This window comes from Petaurus breviceps, unplaced genomic scaffold (assembly GCF_028583685.1).
Source record: "Petaurus breviceps papuanus isolate PSGF00001 unplaced genomic scaffold, PetGlider_PUasm1.0 38, whole genome shotgun sequence".
Lineage (NCBI taxonomy): Eukaryota > Metazoa > Chordata > Mammalia > Diprotodontia > Petauridae > Petaurus > Petaurus breviceps.
Window position 1 is genome coordinate 86,262,396 of NW_027186304.1, and position 14,500 is coordinate 86,276,895.

At 36.6% G+C, this 14,500-nt stretch overlaps 1 protein-coding gene across 1 annotated transcript in view; it reads left to right on the top strand.

Annotated features, from left to right (window-relative positions):
- Nucleotides 1–3,952: 3,952 nt before the first annotated feature.
- The window catches only part of GDAP1 (ganglioside induced differentiation associated protein 1), a 41,117-nt gene continuing 30,569 nt past the window's right edge, over nucleotides 3,953–14,500 (top strand). Inside the window, exons 1-2 of the mRNA XM_069100139.1 lie at nucleotides 3,953–4,108; nucleotides 4,971–5,163. Of these exons, the coding sequence (XP_068956240.1) occupies nucleotides 3,995–4,108; nucleotides 4,971–5,163 (307 nt within the window). The 5' untranslated portion in view covers nucleotides 3,953–3,994. The remainder of the gene's footprint in view (nucleotides 4,109–4,970; nucleotides 5,164–14,500) is intronic.

Below are 14,500 nucleotides of genomic sequence, written 5' to 3' on the forward strand. Positions count from 1 at the left end.
TCACTGTGTCAGAGGGAGAACTCAAATTTCATCTTATCTCCCCCATTAAATTGTGAGTTCCTTGAGAGCAGGGAATGTCTTAACTTTGCATCCTCAGTGCATAGCTTAGTGTCTGGCACATAGTAGGTATTTAATAGATGTCTAATGACTAAGTGACTACTCGTGGCTTTGAGGTCAGCTCTTCATCGACTATATGCTATGTTGTGTTGTCTCTCTAAAGTATTATCTAAATGGGAGCAAAACAGATAATCGAAAATCTACCACTAATAAAAATGGCTTAAACTAAGGTTTCTTCTGCATTTTGGAGAGCAGCTGCAGTTAAGTAATTTGCACGCGGTTACACGTCTAGTATTTTTGTGTGGGTGTTAAATATCCGAGGCCGGAATCGAACGCCGGTCCTCCTGACTCCCGGGTGGCACTTTACTCACTGCACCACCTAGCCAGCTTGAAGTCCGATGCTTTATCTTCAAAGAGGAGGGCCAGTGCGTGATTAGGCTTGTCCTGTCACAGGCTTGCTGAGTTAATGGTCCTCCTTTTAAAAGAAAAGCAGTATTTCATAGTATCTCTGTCTTTAATTGGTGAAAAGCATCAAATTAGTTAAGTTAGGAATTGTTATTGTTGTCTACAACTATAAGGTTGTTCAGATTTATAACTTTTAAGAACAGAATTTATTTTCTACACTGATTTTAAGCAAACAACTTTGCTTTATTTTTAGGAAAATAGGGACCTCTAGTGGTCATTTACAAAAGCACATTACCAACCTTTGAAAACAATGGAATAATATTTAAAGATATTTCAGGTCTGATTCTCTTTGGAAAAAAGCCTGTGTATCATGGCACAGAGATCATGGTATTTGTTTTTGAATTATATGGTTTTTTAATGTTGGTTTGAACCAATTGTCCTTTTGGTTTAGTAATCTATTTCTGGCAGTCATATAAAGTGAAATTCTGTGGAAGAAAGTGATAGTCTCCTCAGTGGTTTGAGATACACACACACAGACACACACATGTGCGCGTGAACCTGCTCTGTGTGCATGTATATAATATTCCTAACTTTATTAACGATCTATTCAATTCATCAGTGATCTTTTATTTAATTCACTGTGCTAGTTACAACAGGTGAATACAATGATGAGTAAGCTATAGTTCCTGTTAAAATTATTTCTTGTTCTTGTTGAGTTGTTTCAGTTGTGTTTCGTTCTTCATGACCGCATTTGAAGTTTTCTTGGCAAAGATACTGGGGTGGTTAGCCAATATTAAGCTTCAAATCTAAAAGGGTATATGGGTATAAGATGAGCAAATGACAAATACTTATTGTATAAGATTTCATTTAATTAGTGTAATAAAAGATTTATGAACAAAATATTGTGAAGGTTCAGAGAATGGAGAAATTGTACCAATCTGGAGATATTTGTTATAAACAAATTCTTATTATTCATGACTTTTCTGTCTTCTTTTACTTAAGTTGGCCTACCAGGCACCAAACTGCAATCCAAGACTTAATTTTGCAATAAAGATAAGAACATTTCTGGATCTTGGTGAGGTTGTGTCTGTACCAGAAGTGTCAAACTCAAATAGCCTGGAGGTGGCAAGTGAACTCCAAGAGTGGGACCCAAACCAGACTGAAATTTAATTATGGAAATAATTAACAAAATAAATAAAATATATTTTATTACTTTGTAATGTTAATTTGCGATTTTAAAAGGTAGTATGTGACCCATAGGGATCTGTTTCTATTTGAGTCTGACACTGCTGGAATACACAAAGCCAGATTAAGAAGTTGATTCTGTGGAAGAATGAAATGAAAAACTAGGTATTTTAGAAAAATGAAGAATAAAACAAAATCTTGCTTTTAGTGATTTTTGATTCTCATGTGGTTGAGATAGTGTAATTTACCTTCATCTACTGTAATATTTAAAAAAAGAAGCATTGAGTTTGGAGTCAGAACACCAGTGTTTCAATCCTGGCTTTGTTGCTGCCTGTGTGAACTTGGATGAGTCACTTCACCTCTTAGTCTCTCATCTTCTTCATCAGTAAAATGAAGGTGCTGTATGTACTGAGTGATCTCTAAGGTCCCTTCTGGCTCTAATTTCTATGGTCATTTTCTGTGTGTCTTAAGAATTTTATAATTTTGCACTGTGGTGACTGTACTTTTATCCTTATTAGGAGATTAATCACACCCAGGGTTAATATAAGCACATATGTGTGGCAGGGAAATTTTATTTCTGAGCCCCTTCCCCTGCCCATTTCCCCAGTTTACAGCTTCCTTCAACTCCAGCTTGCTCCAAAGAGAGGATGGCATAGTTATCTTAATGTGAATTAATTAAATGGTACCTCTCTAGAGCTTATTTAATATATTCCTGGAATTTTAGGACTGGAAGTGACCTCATAAAAGGATGTCCAAACTCATGCCACCTTGTATCATTCAATAATCATTTGTGTTGAGTGAATTAGACAACATGCAGAAAACTACCTTTCTTTTGAATCAGATTGGTTATTTCATAGCTAAGACAGCACAGTGTCCAGAAAGTTGAACTTGGAGGCAGGAAGATCTGAGTTCAAGTTTTTCCTTTATCACCTACTGACTTGTGACTCTGAGCTTCAGTTTTCTTATCTGTAAAGTGGGGATAGTAGCATCTACCTCACAGGCTGCTGTGAGAATCATAATATGTGTGAGGTACTTTCCAAACCTTAAAGTGCTATACAAATACTAGCTATCATTATTCACTGATCTAGGGAATTTCTAATGAGGAAACTTCCAGTATAACACAAAAGGACATGTGCTGGGCAACTTGTAATTTTAGAGTTTCTTGGGGGGGGGGGCACTGAGAGATTATTAAATGACTTCCCCAGAGTCACAATAAGTTTCAGAGGCAAGTCTTTAAATCACATTTTCCTCATCTTAAAACTGACTCATTGTGAATGCCAATGCCAAGGCCATGCTGCCTCTCATGCCTTTCATTTCATAAGTAAACTATAATAACACTAAAATTCAAGACAATATATTGGTGAAAATTCTAAAAAAAGTAGATGATAAGGAAATATTTAGAAATTAGAAATGCAAATTTGATAGCAATTTATTACAATGGAGGTATCTATATTTATGACTACCAGTGGCCATATCATGGATGGAGAAAGGAAGGTCAGGTGAACTAGAAATATTACATTTGGAAATAAAGTAAATTTGATTTTTGGCTACATATGTAACAAATTATGGATTGGTATATATGAGTCAGAGACAAGATGGTCACTATATTTCTCTTAAGAAAAATACTAATACTATAAAACACTTCTTCACTTCATTTATAAGGACTAGAAGAAAATCAACCAGCAAAACACTTGTGAAAACGATCAAACAACAGTTGCAAAACAGAACAAAACAAAAAACTCCAAATAAAACAAAAGCCAAATCTAAGACAACAAGGTAGTATTTTGGGCAAAATGATACTTCACCACTGCTCCAATGACATTGACAATAACCATTGTATGATAATGAATGTAGTAGATCTCACACATGTAAAAGAATGCTACAGCTCCTTAGTGGCCCAAGGGAAAAAAAACAATTTTCCACTTTCTTTCAGCTAGTTGCTTTGCCACTGAACAGAAACCTGCTAATCAGCAGTAGCCCCAAGCCAAGAGGAAAACTTTAGCCTAAGCAATATTTCCTCCACTAATGGGGAAATTTGCAATTAGTGTTATTGGTACTGCCTTTTGGTCTCCATGTTCACATTCACATATGAAAAACTACAGACTCAACTAAACTCGACAAACTATTCGGTAGCAGAACTGTCTTTCTCTTAACCCACCTAGGTAGTACTCTGCTTCTCCAGGTTTACAGGAACAGGCAGCCTTTGCATATTCCCAGGCAAAAAACTACAGCTCCCAGTAGCCTTTTCGAAAGCAAGAACTCAGTTATTTCTTCCCTGGGAAGAATCAATAAAAAGGGACAAAGCGCGGAGCAGTGTGGGTGGAAGAGGAGAGATAAACAGTCAGAAATGGCTCTGAAGAAAGATGAGCATGCAGGGGATGTGCTGCCGACTAAAGGGGAGTCCGACTCAGAGGTTAAGCTCGTTCTCTACCACTGGACTCATTCCTTTAGTTCCCAAAAGGTAAATGTTCGGGGAGGCCGTGGCACCGAGTATTGGGTTTCAGCACCGGGACAGCTCCCTTGGGTAGTTTATTTATACTAGTCCACCTTGACTGGAAGAGGCGGCCACACCCGCCTCTGACACTCCAGCTTGGGCTTTTATTGGTTCCACGAAGAGTAGCAGAAAAAAAAAAATCAACCCAAGGAATGAAATGGATGTGCTCTATTTCGCCATAACCAGAATACGACAAAGGCAGAGCAGATTTGTAGGCCTTGAAAGCCTGGCCTTTTTGTAGGAATAGCAACTGTAAGGTGGAGAGTTTGGGAAAAGGGTCAAAGAAGCCACTTCACTTCTCAATTAAATTAATTAAAATTTTGCTCGAACACTAACTTCTACATGCCACCTCCTCCCACTCTACTTTTCCTCCTTTTTCCCTTAACCCCATTCCATCATTATTTACCTTAGTTTCAGGTTCTTGGCAATGTCTTAGGCTTGTCCAAATGGAATCAGACAGGGTTTGTGGTAGAGTTAGATTGCATATGATCTTTGAGGAGAGCAACTGGTTTCCATTTTGTTTTTTATTCTGAGATCCTAGCTCAGTGCTTTGTACATAGAGGGTGCTTCATAAAACCTTGTTGCTTTGAATTATGTATAAAATAGAATTTTAGAATACAAAGACAAATACTATGAAAACCAAACTTAGTAGGTTATAAAAACAAGAAATGTAGACTTTTATCAGTATTTTCCCCACAATTCTTGGATATGTAAATAACAGTTGAAAGAACATGACTCAACAAGGGGTTCAGAAGATGCTTAGTAGAATCAAGAGAAGTAATTTAATCCAGAATAAACACACTTTTGTAACCATTGTGAACTCTTTCAGGTACGCTTAGTAATTGCTGAAAAGAAACTGAAATGTGAGGAACATGATGTAAGTCTGCCCCTGAGTGAACACAACGAACCATGGTTTATGCGTCTGAACTCTTCTGGAGAAGTACCTGTCCTCATCCATGGGGAAAACATTCTTTGTGAGGCAACTCAGATCATTGATTATCTTGAACAGACTTTCGTGGATGGTAATGTTAAGGCTATTTGTGATTTCTTTAGTTTTGATTTAAGTAGAAGTGGCATATTTTCCATTTCCATAAGTATACATCAATAGATTCAGCAACAAATACTATAAGCTTTATCTCAACCAATGTAACTCCATTTTGTTTTATCCATGTAAATTAAACCCTTAAAAACCTTTGAATGTCAACCATTCAACAAACATTTATTAAGCACCTGCTATATGCCAGGTACTTTTCATTGAATATCTTTCCATTTAAATCCACTTTGAAAAAGGCTTCAAATTACATATATTCTTGGAAGGGAATCAAAGTAGGCGGATTTGCTCTGTTTGCTAAGATAATATAGTAATTGAAATAAAACTCATGTTTTCAATTCTAAATATAATATATGCCAAGAAAAAAATCAACCTCTTCATTTCTAGTCAAGTGATGATTATTTTCCTAGCCGACATGTTTCAAGAAAGTGTGTCATGGAAGACAGGAAAGACTAGAGGGAAAGACCAAATTTTGAGGCAGTGAAAAGAAGACATGTTCAACTTTTAAGTCTAGGGACATTGCTTATTCTGGAAGGCATGGGTTTTATCCCTTTCTTTTCAGAAGACAACAGAAAGCCATATTTTTCTGAAGTTAAGTGCTTTGAGGAAACAGATATCACCATATATTATCCTCACAATTTTGTAAGAGAATTGGATAGAGGTCTTCAAGGCTACCTCTCGTTTTTTTCTTTAAAAAATTCCTCATTTAAAATTTATCTCATTTTTATTGATGACTTTGTTTCTATATCTCTCTTATTTGTAATATATACCTTCTTTCTCTTACCCAGAAATCCATTCTTTGCAATAAACAATTCAGCAAAACTGAACAACATATTATGTTTAATGGTATGTTATATCTATACCATATAATCTTCCCACTTTTGTAATGAAGGGAGAGAGATGAATTTTCTTAACTCTTTTCTGGGCCCAAGCTTGGTCATTGTAAGTACATAGCATTCAGTTTCACTTTGTTCCTTCCATTCTTTCACATAATTATGTATACATTTTCTCTGTTTATTTCATTATGCATCAGTTCACGTATCTTCTTCTGCTTCTCTGAATTCTTCATTTATATGCCAATTCCTATGGTGCAACAATGTTCCATTACATATAAGTTCAGTTTGTTTAGTAATTTCTCAATTGTTTTCAGGGTTATTTTTTGCTACCACAGAAAGCACTTATATGATTATTTTGGTGTATATGAGACTTTTGATATATGTCTAAAAATGAGGTCTGAAGGTCAAAGGTATGATTATCTTAGAGACTTTTTAAAAACACAATTCCAAATTGCTTCCCAGAATGATTGGACCAAGTCACAGCTCTGTCTATAGTATGCTGGTGTACATATCTTAGCATGGCACCTCCAACATTGAGTATTTCCATGTTTTGCTATCTTTGGCAATTTTATAATTCTGTTTCCCAAGCATGTCACGTGGTTCTTCATTGGCTGTCAGATGGGGATAATGTCACTATAGTCAGAAAGAAGCCAGGGAAGTGACATGAAATTAACAAAAACAACTTGGAAAATTTAAATGATTAGATCAGGTAAACATCTGAGGGAATGTGGTTATGATAGGAACAATATCCTAACCACATCCCATGGTACAAAGTAAGATGTGTAAGTTATTTAGCATAATAACTGGCACATAATAGAGGAAAAATTATCCTGTTAGCTAGACAACAGGATGGTTATATGGGTACAGAACTTACTGAAAGATGGATCCAAAGAGTAGTCATTAATGGAATAATATAAATTAAATCTCTATTAAAATGTCCTAGGTATCTGTTTTTGGTTCTGGACTGTTTCATATTTTTTTTTATCAATTACTTGAATGAATGTATAGTTTATGGTTATCATAATTTCAGATGATATGGAACTAGGAGATATAGCTAATATTTTGTTTGGTAGAGTAATATTCCAAAAATATTTTAACAGGTTAGGATATTGGACTAAATCTACTAAGATGAAATTTAATAGGGGAAAAAGTAAAGTTGTTCATGTGGTTTTTAAAAAATTAAACTTCATTTATATAAGATAGGTAATGTATGGCTAGAAAGCAATTTGTATTAAAAAAAAGTAAGGATTTTAGTGGACCACAAGTTTAATGATTCAACAGAGTGACTTAGAAGTCAAGAAAATAAATGTGATGTTGGATAGTATAGTTCCATTATATCCTGGCAAGATCAGACTACACTTCAAACATTGTGTTTCTATCTGGGTACTACATTTTAGTGAGAACACTGATAAAGCAGAGTGTACAGAGGATGGCAATATGGATAGGGAAGAGCCTTCAATAAATGCCTTATGAGAAATGGCTGAATGACTTGGTGATATTTAGCTTAGGGAAGAGAAAACTAAGCTGAGCTATGATGGTTTCAGAGTCCTTGAAAGGTCACATAAAATAGGGATTAAACCTTATGCTTGGACACAGGACTAGGTGTAACAATGATGTGTATAGGCTTTTGATTTACATAATAGAAATGTCTTGTCTTTTCATAATTTCTAGCTTCTTTTGTTGCATCTCTTCTTCCTGTTTTCAGCATATCCTTCCAATATCTAATTTTCTGCCCTATTTTATCCATCCCCTAATAATAGTAATGATTATCACTTATATAGTATCTATTATGTGCCAGTCATTGTGCTAAATAACTTATACATACTATCTCATTCGATCCTCATAACAATCCTATGAGGTAGATGCTATTATTATCTTCATTTCATAGATGAGAAAACTGAGGCAGATAGAATTTAAGAGATTTGCCCAAGGGGACACAACTAGTAAATGTCTGAGGCTGAATTCAAATTCAGTTCCAGCACTCTATCTATTGCACAGTCTAACTGCTGCTAGTCAATTTTGTGGACCTTGTGATAGTTATTTTGTTCAGAGTGAGTTAGTTTCTTCAGAGTTCCCATTTGTTTCTGAGTTTGCAGTAATGTTATAGATGGTGGCAATCTTTAGACGTTTGAACAAAGATGTTACAATGGTTTGCTTCAATCCTTGCATTTTTATCCCTTTAAATTTTGAAGTTGGAACCAAATACCTTTCACCTCTAGGTTCAGTTTCACACCAGATTCTGGGATCAACTATTCATGGGAGGGATATAAGGAACCCCATGTCAGCAGTTTATTGGCTAAACACCATCAGATTTCTATACAAAAGATTCTATTCTTATCTTATATCTTACTTCTAATAATTGGTTCCTTTTGTTTGAGTTCTTTCATTTATTTCTTCCATGATATCCTAACTACTGTGATAATGAGGTTTTGCCTTGTAGCTCTAGTTGTTTAATGGCCAAGAGTCATTCCTCTGAAGCTCAGTCTTTGTAACTACTATTTACTTTGGTACCTTCATTGTGATTACTCCCCACTTTTAGAGTTTCATATGGGTACAGTGATACTGGAAAAAGGCATGTAGACTAATTTTGAAATCATCAATCATTAATCAAAATTACCTAGAAATATTTTGAAATATTAGACAAAAAAATAAAGGCCTTAATTGTGTTGATGTTTTTGTTGCTGAAGGCAAGGGATTCAGAAGAGAAAGGCATATTTGGGAAGTAATCAGCTATTTAAGAAGAGTTCTGATAATAGGACATGTAGTTCTGAATTATGGTTTAAATATGAGAATGACATGTTCCTGACCAGGGAAAAAGTGAATCTAATAAGGACTGGCAAGAAAATATTTGCCTTGAGTCTTTTTTTTTTCATTTTTCAAATGCTTTATTAACTTCTGATTTACATCATTCATTTCCACCAGATTTTGAGTTACAAATTTTCTCCCCGTTTTCCCTCTACCCACCGCCCCCAAATAGCAGTCCCACAGGATATCCCCTCCTCCAATCTGCTCTCTCCCATATTTACTTCCATATCCCCTTTGACTTTTCCAGTAGGGCATGGTGGATTTCTATGCCCCAGTACCTGTATATCTTATTTCCCAATTACATGTAAAATAATTATAATAATAATACATACATATATATTTTAAACATTTGATTTTAAAACTTTGAATTCCAGATTCATTCCCTTCCTCCCTTGTCACCCACACTTACTGGGAAGAAAAGCAGTTCAATATAGGTTGTACATATGTAGTTAATGCAAAACATTAGCCTAGTAGATATATTGTAAAAGACCGACTATATTTCCCTCCCTCCTATCCCACTTCCCACTTGCTCTATTCTCTACTTTGATCCCATCCCTTTTCAAAAGTGGGTGCTTACAACTTTGCTCCCCCCCCAGCCTCCCCTTCCTTCCATCATTCCCCCTCTCATCCCCTTCCCCCCTACTCTCCTGTAGGGTGAGATACCCTATTTAGTGTGTATTTCATTTCCTCCCTGAGTCAAATTCAATGAGAATAAGGTTGACCCATTCCCTTTTGCCTTCCTATTCTTCCTCTCCATTGTAACCATTTTCTCTTCTCTCTTCTATATGAGATAGTTTACCCATTCTGTCTCTCCCCATCTCCTCTCATTATATTCCTCTGTCACCTCTTTATTTCAGCTTTTAAGTATCATCCCTTCCTATTAAATTGGTGCTGTGACCTCTATCTATATATACCTGTATACATATATACACATTCACGTATGTACTCATATGTCCTCTGATATAGAAATATATATATATATTTCTATTCCCTTCAACTATTTTCATACTGAGAAAAGTTTTATAAGTTACAATTATCATTTTTCCATGTAGGAATGTTGATAGAACTTTGATACATTCCTTATGATTTCTTTTCCCTGTTTACCTTCTCATGCTTCTTGTATCTGAATGTCAAATTTTCTATTCAACTCTGTTTTTTTCATCAATAATGCTTGAAAGTCCTCTATTCCACTGAATGACCATATTTTCCCCTGAAACATGATACTCAGTTTTGCTGGGTAGGTGATTCTTGCTTTTAATACCAGCTCCTTTGCCTTCTGGGAATATAATATTCCAAGCCCTTTGATCCCTCATTGTAGAAGCTGCCAGATCCTGGGTTATCCTCATTGTGTTTCCACAATATTGAACTTGTTTCTTCCTGGCTGCTTATAATATTCTCTCCTTGATCTGGGAATTTTGGAACCTGGCTATAATATTCCTAGGAGTTTTCCTTTTAGGATCTTTTTCAGGAGGTGATCGGTGGATTCCTTCAACCTTTATTTTGCCCTCTGGTTCTAAAACATCAGGGCAGTTTTCCTTGAGAATTTCTTGGAGGATGATTTCTAGGTTCTTTCTTTGATCATGTCCTTCAGGTAGTCCAATAATTTTTAAATTATCTCTCCTGGATCTATTTTCCAAGTCAGTGGTTTTTCCAATGAGATATTTCACATTGCCTTCTATTCTTTCATTTGTTTGGATCTGTTTAACAGCATCTTGATTTCTCATAAAGCCATTAGCTTCCATTTCCTCCTATCTAATTTTGAAGGAATGATTCTCCTCATTGAGCTTTTGAGATTCTTTTTCCATCTGGCAAATTCGGCTTTTTAAGGAATTCTTCTCCTCATTGCGTTTTTAAGCCTCTTTTGCTATTTGAGTTAGTCTGTTTTTTAAGGTGCAATTTTCTTCAGTCAGGCTGTTGACTCTCATTTCATAATTTTCTTGCATTGTTCTCATTTCTCTTCCCAATTTTTCCTCCACTTCTTTTATCTGCTTCTTAAAGTCTTCTATTTCCTGTAACCAGCTTGTATTTTCCTTTGAAGCTTTTAGTGCAGGAGTTCTGACTTCACTGTCTTCCTCCTGTTCCATGCTTTGATCTTTTTTGTCCCCAAAATAGGAATCTAATGTTGGAATCTTCTGTTTGCTTTGCTTCCTTTGCCTGGTCATGGTGCCACTCAATTACTTGACTTTTGGCTTTTTGCCACAGTAGGACTCTGCTACCAGACAGGGGAGCTTTGTCCCAAATGCTGGAGTTTTCTCAGCTGCTGGAGGTATTAGTTGGGTGCCCTGTCTGAAGCCTCCACACTCTCTGGTAAGCTGGTTGCACGCCCCAGGATCTCCACCCTAGACCGCAATCCCTATCCAAGCAGCTTAAAGCAAGAGTGATTACCCCTCAGCCTGGTTGCTTGGTCCCCCTACAGTGTGCAGGCCAGAAGCTGAAGCTGCCACTTGGTGGCAGCTGTGCCACAGCCCTCAGTAGCTTCTTGCCACAGGGGCAAAAGCTGATGCTCTCCCAACTACTGGGTCCCAAAGTCCACACTGCACTGACCTCTCACTTTGTCCTTATCATCTATGTGTTGATAATTCTGGACTGCCACAGCTGCTGGTGATCTGGAGTCCCTCTAGCCGGTGGCTGGTCAAGCCCTCCCTGGGGCTAAAAGCTCTGTGTGGAGCTGGGTTTGGCTCCCAGAGCTCTGTGCTGGCCCATTCCTGCTGGCCTGCCAGGCTGTCCTCAGTGGGAGATTAGCTTCTTTGTGTCATTTTTGTGGGTTCTGTAGCTCCAAAGTTTGTTCAGAGACCCTTTTACATGGATTGGAGGTGGTGAGAGCCGGAGCCATATGGAGGTCCTGTTTCTACCTTGCTTTGGGTCTTGAAAATCTAATCAAAAGAGTTTTAAATTGAAAAGAAAGGGAGAATGGAAAGCTACATGCATCCATTAAGCTAAATAACATAGAGAAGAGGTACAACATAGAAATAATAGTAACAATAGAGACACCCAGAACTCTACAAGAGATAAAATACAAGAAAGGAGCCTATAATTAAAAACAAGAAAACATGGTCTCAAATATCTATATACAGATTCACAAAGTATGTGTAAAAAGCAAGTTGAACTGTATATTCTAATTTGAAGAGGCAAGTTTGAGCGCATATATATCACTTTGATATGGTCAAATGAGACCTAGAAATGGAATATGGTTCTGAAAGCAAATACCTTATGCAAAAGAAATAGGATAAGTAAAAAGGGACTTGACTGGAGTAGTATTATATAGCAATATATTAAGAAGAGACACTTATATGAGGAAATAAAGAAAACAGAGTCAGGAAGCATGGTGGAAAACATTTGGGTGGAAATTAATGGAAACAGAAATAGAAGTGACATTAGAATGGTATTATACTGAAGAACACATGTAGAAAAATAGAAACTGTATGCTGTTTGTAAAATAGATGACCAGCCTGGCATTGAGGTATGAGACAGTAAGGATGATACACTTCAATTATCTCAACAAAGTTTAAAGTTATCCTCCTTTGAAAGGCAAGCAGTTAATGAAGGTTTGACTTGGTTTAATGATAATTTCATCTTTCAAATGGGGAAGGGACACAATTAAATAAAGAAATTTTGTTTTGTGTTTCCTTCTAGAGTGAATATTAGTTAGTTATGTGGAAATTATAGGAACCTTTGGGAGAAGTGACAGATTTAATTTTGAATTTGAAATATAGGACAAGAAAATACTGATTATCCTAACATGATGGTTAGGTTTTAGTAAAGAAGATTTCAAAGAATCCAGAGAAAGGACAGATAGGATCTCATTAACTAAAATTTTATAGTGGAAATTTGTTCAGGATAAATCAGAAGATTTTAAGAATGAAATTCTGAAGAAGCCAAGAAAAACAAAATCAAAGTTCATTGTCTAATGAGAGTGATATGAGTACACAGAGCAACTACCAACCACTGTAGGAAAAAAAAGAAATGTACAGAATATGGAAACAATGATATGAAGAATGAATATCAAAGCATGGCACAGTCCTTTAAGAATAGTGTATGGTGACTTCTGATTCTTATGAAGAGCCCATCAAGCTCCCAGCAGCAAGGGTCATGCTTGACACAGAACGCAAATTTTTTTTTTGCTTTTTTTTTTGAGGGGGAAGATAGGGCAATTGGGGTTAAGTGACTTACCCAAGGTCACATGGCTAGCTTTTTGTGTTAAGCGTCTGAGGCTGGATTTGAACTCTGGTCCTCCTGACTCCAGGGCTGGTGCTCTATTCACTGCACCACCTAGCCGCCCCCAGAACTCAAATTCTACCCTTGCTTCTGGATATTCCCTCAAATGCCATAGAGATACAAGCAGTAGAAATTTGTTCAGGTTGCAATGGGAATGAGATACATGATGGCATCAAGAAGAAGTTGTGCTCTGTGAAATAAAAGAGCTTGGCCAGAGAACTGAGAAACTGGGGCAGAATGTGTGTGTGTGTATGTAGTGGGTGGGCTCCACTAAGAGGGAGAGAAAGAACCCAACATTTATCTGGGAACAGCTCTGTTTCCCCAGAAGTCACTTGGGGAAGAGACTTGGGTTGGTGAACCATAAATTCCCCAGCATGGAAGGAGACTGAAACAGTTTTAAGATCTAGCTCCCATAGAGAAATTGCCATGGAAGAGTGAGCAAAAGGATAAAATAAAGAAAAAAGGCTGAAACCATAATGACCTCAGGAGGAATTTGAGGAAGAATACTCAATTAAAGACTTTGAACATAAGCAGATAAATCAACAGGGAAGATATTACTAAAAGTTGGGGAAATGGTCTCCAGATCTGAGAAAAGAAGTCAGACATCAATTTAAAAAAGTGTTGTAAGACAAAGGAAAATGAATCAATGCCTGATCAGGCAGAGGGCTCTTATTATGTTGAAGAGAGCATTGGAACCACAGCAATATGCTCTTGAATGGCTTAATAGACAAATAAGAATTGTGAATGCAGGATTTATGTCCTGCCTAGCAGAAATAATTGGCAGACTAGAGAACCTTTACCCCATGGTGGCAAATCTCAGCAAAGAAGTAAATGAGAGAATAACTGGGATCACAAAAACAATTATATTAAAATAAGATCTCTCCCTAAAAACAAAATATGTTGACCTCAAAGATAAGATGCATAAAGATAACTTAAAAAATTATAACACCCTGAAAAGAACTCAAGTCAAAAAGCCTGAACATCATCATGCAAAAATATACCCCAAACTGCCCTGAACTTCTGAACACAGAAAACAAAGTGTCAATCCAAAGAATCTATAGATCACTTCCAGTAAACACCCTAATCTGCAAACTCCAAGACAAATAGTCGTTAAACAATTTGGTTGATAAATGACAAATTCTGCAAGTTACCAGGACAAAGATGTTTAAATATAAAGGAAATTAAAATGACACAACTATTCTGCCTTCCCTCCACCCCTGTACCTCCCCCTCCAAACCCCAAAACCTCAGGAGAAAATGGAATATGCTCTGAAGAGCGAAGGAGCTCAAGATACAACCTAAGGTGACCTACCTCAAAACTGATTCTAACCATTAATGAAAAAAGATGGATATTAAGTATAAAAGAAGAATTCAAAATGTTCCTATAAATAAAGCCAGACTTGATGAAATTATTTGCTTCTGGAACACCTCAGACAGTAGAAATATGAGAAAG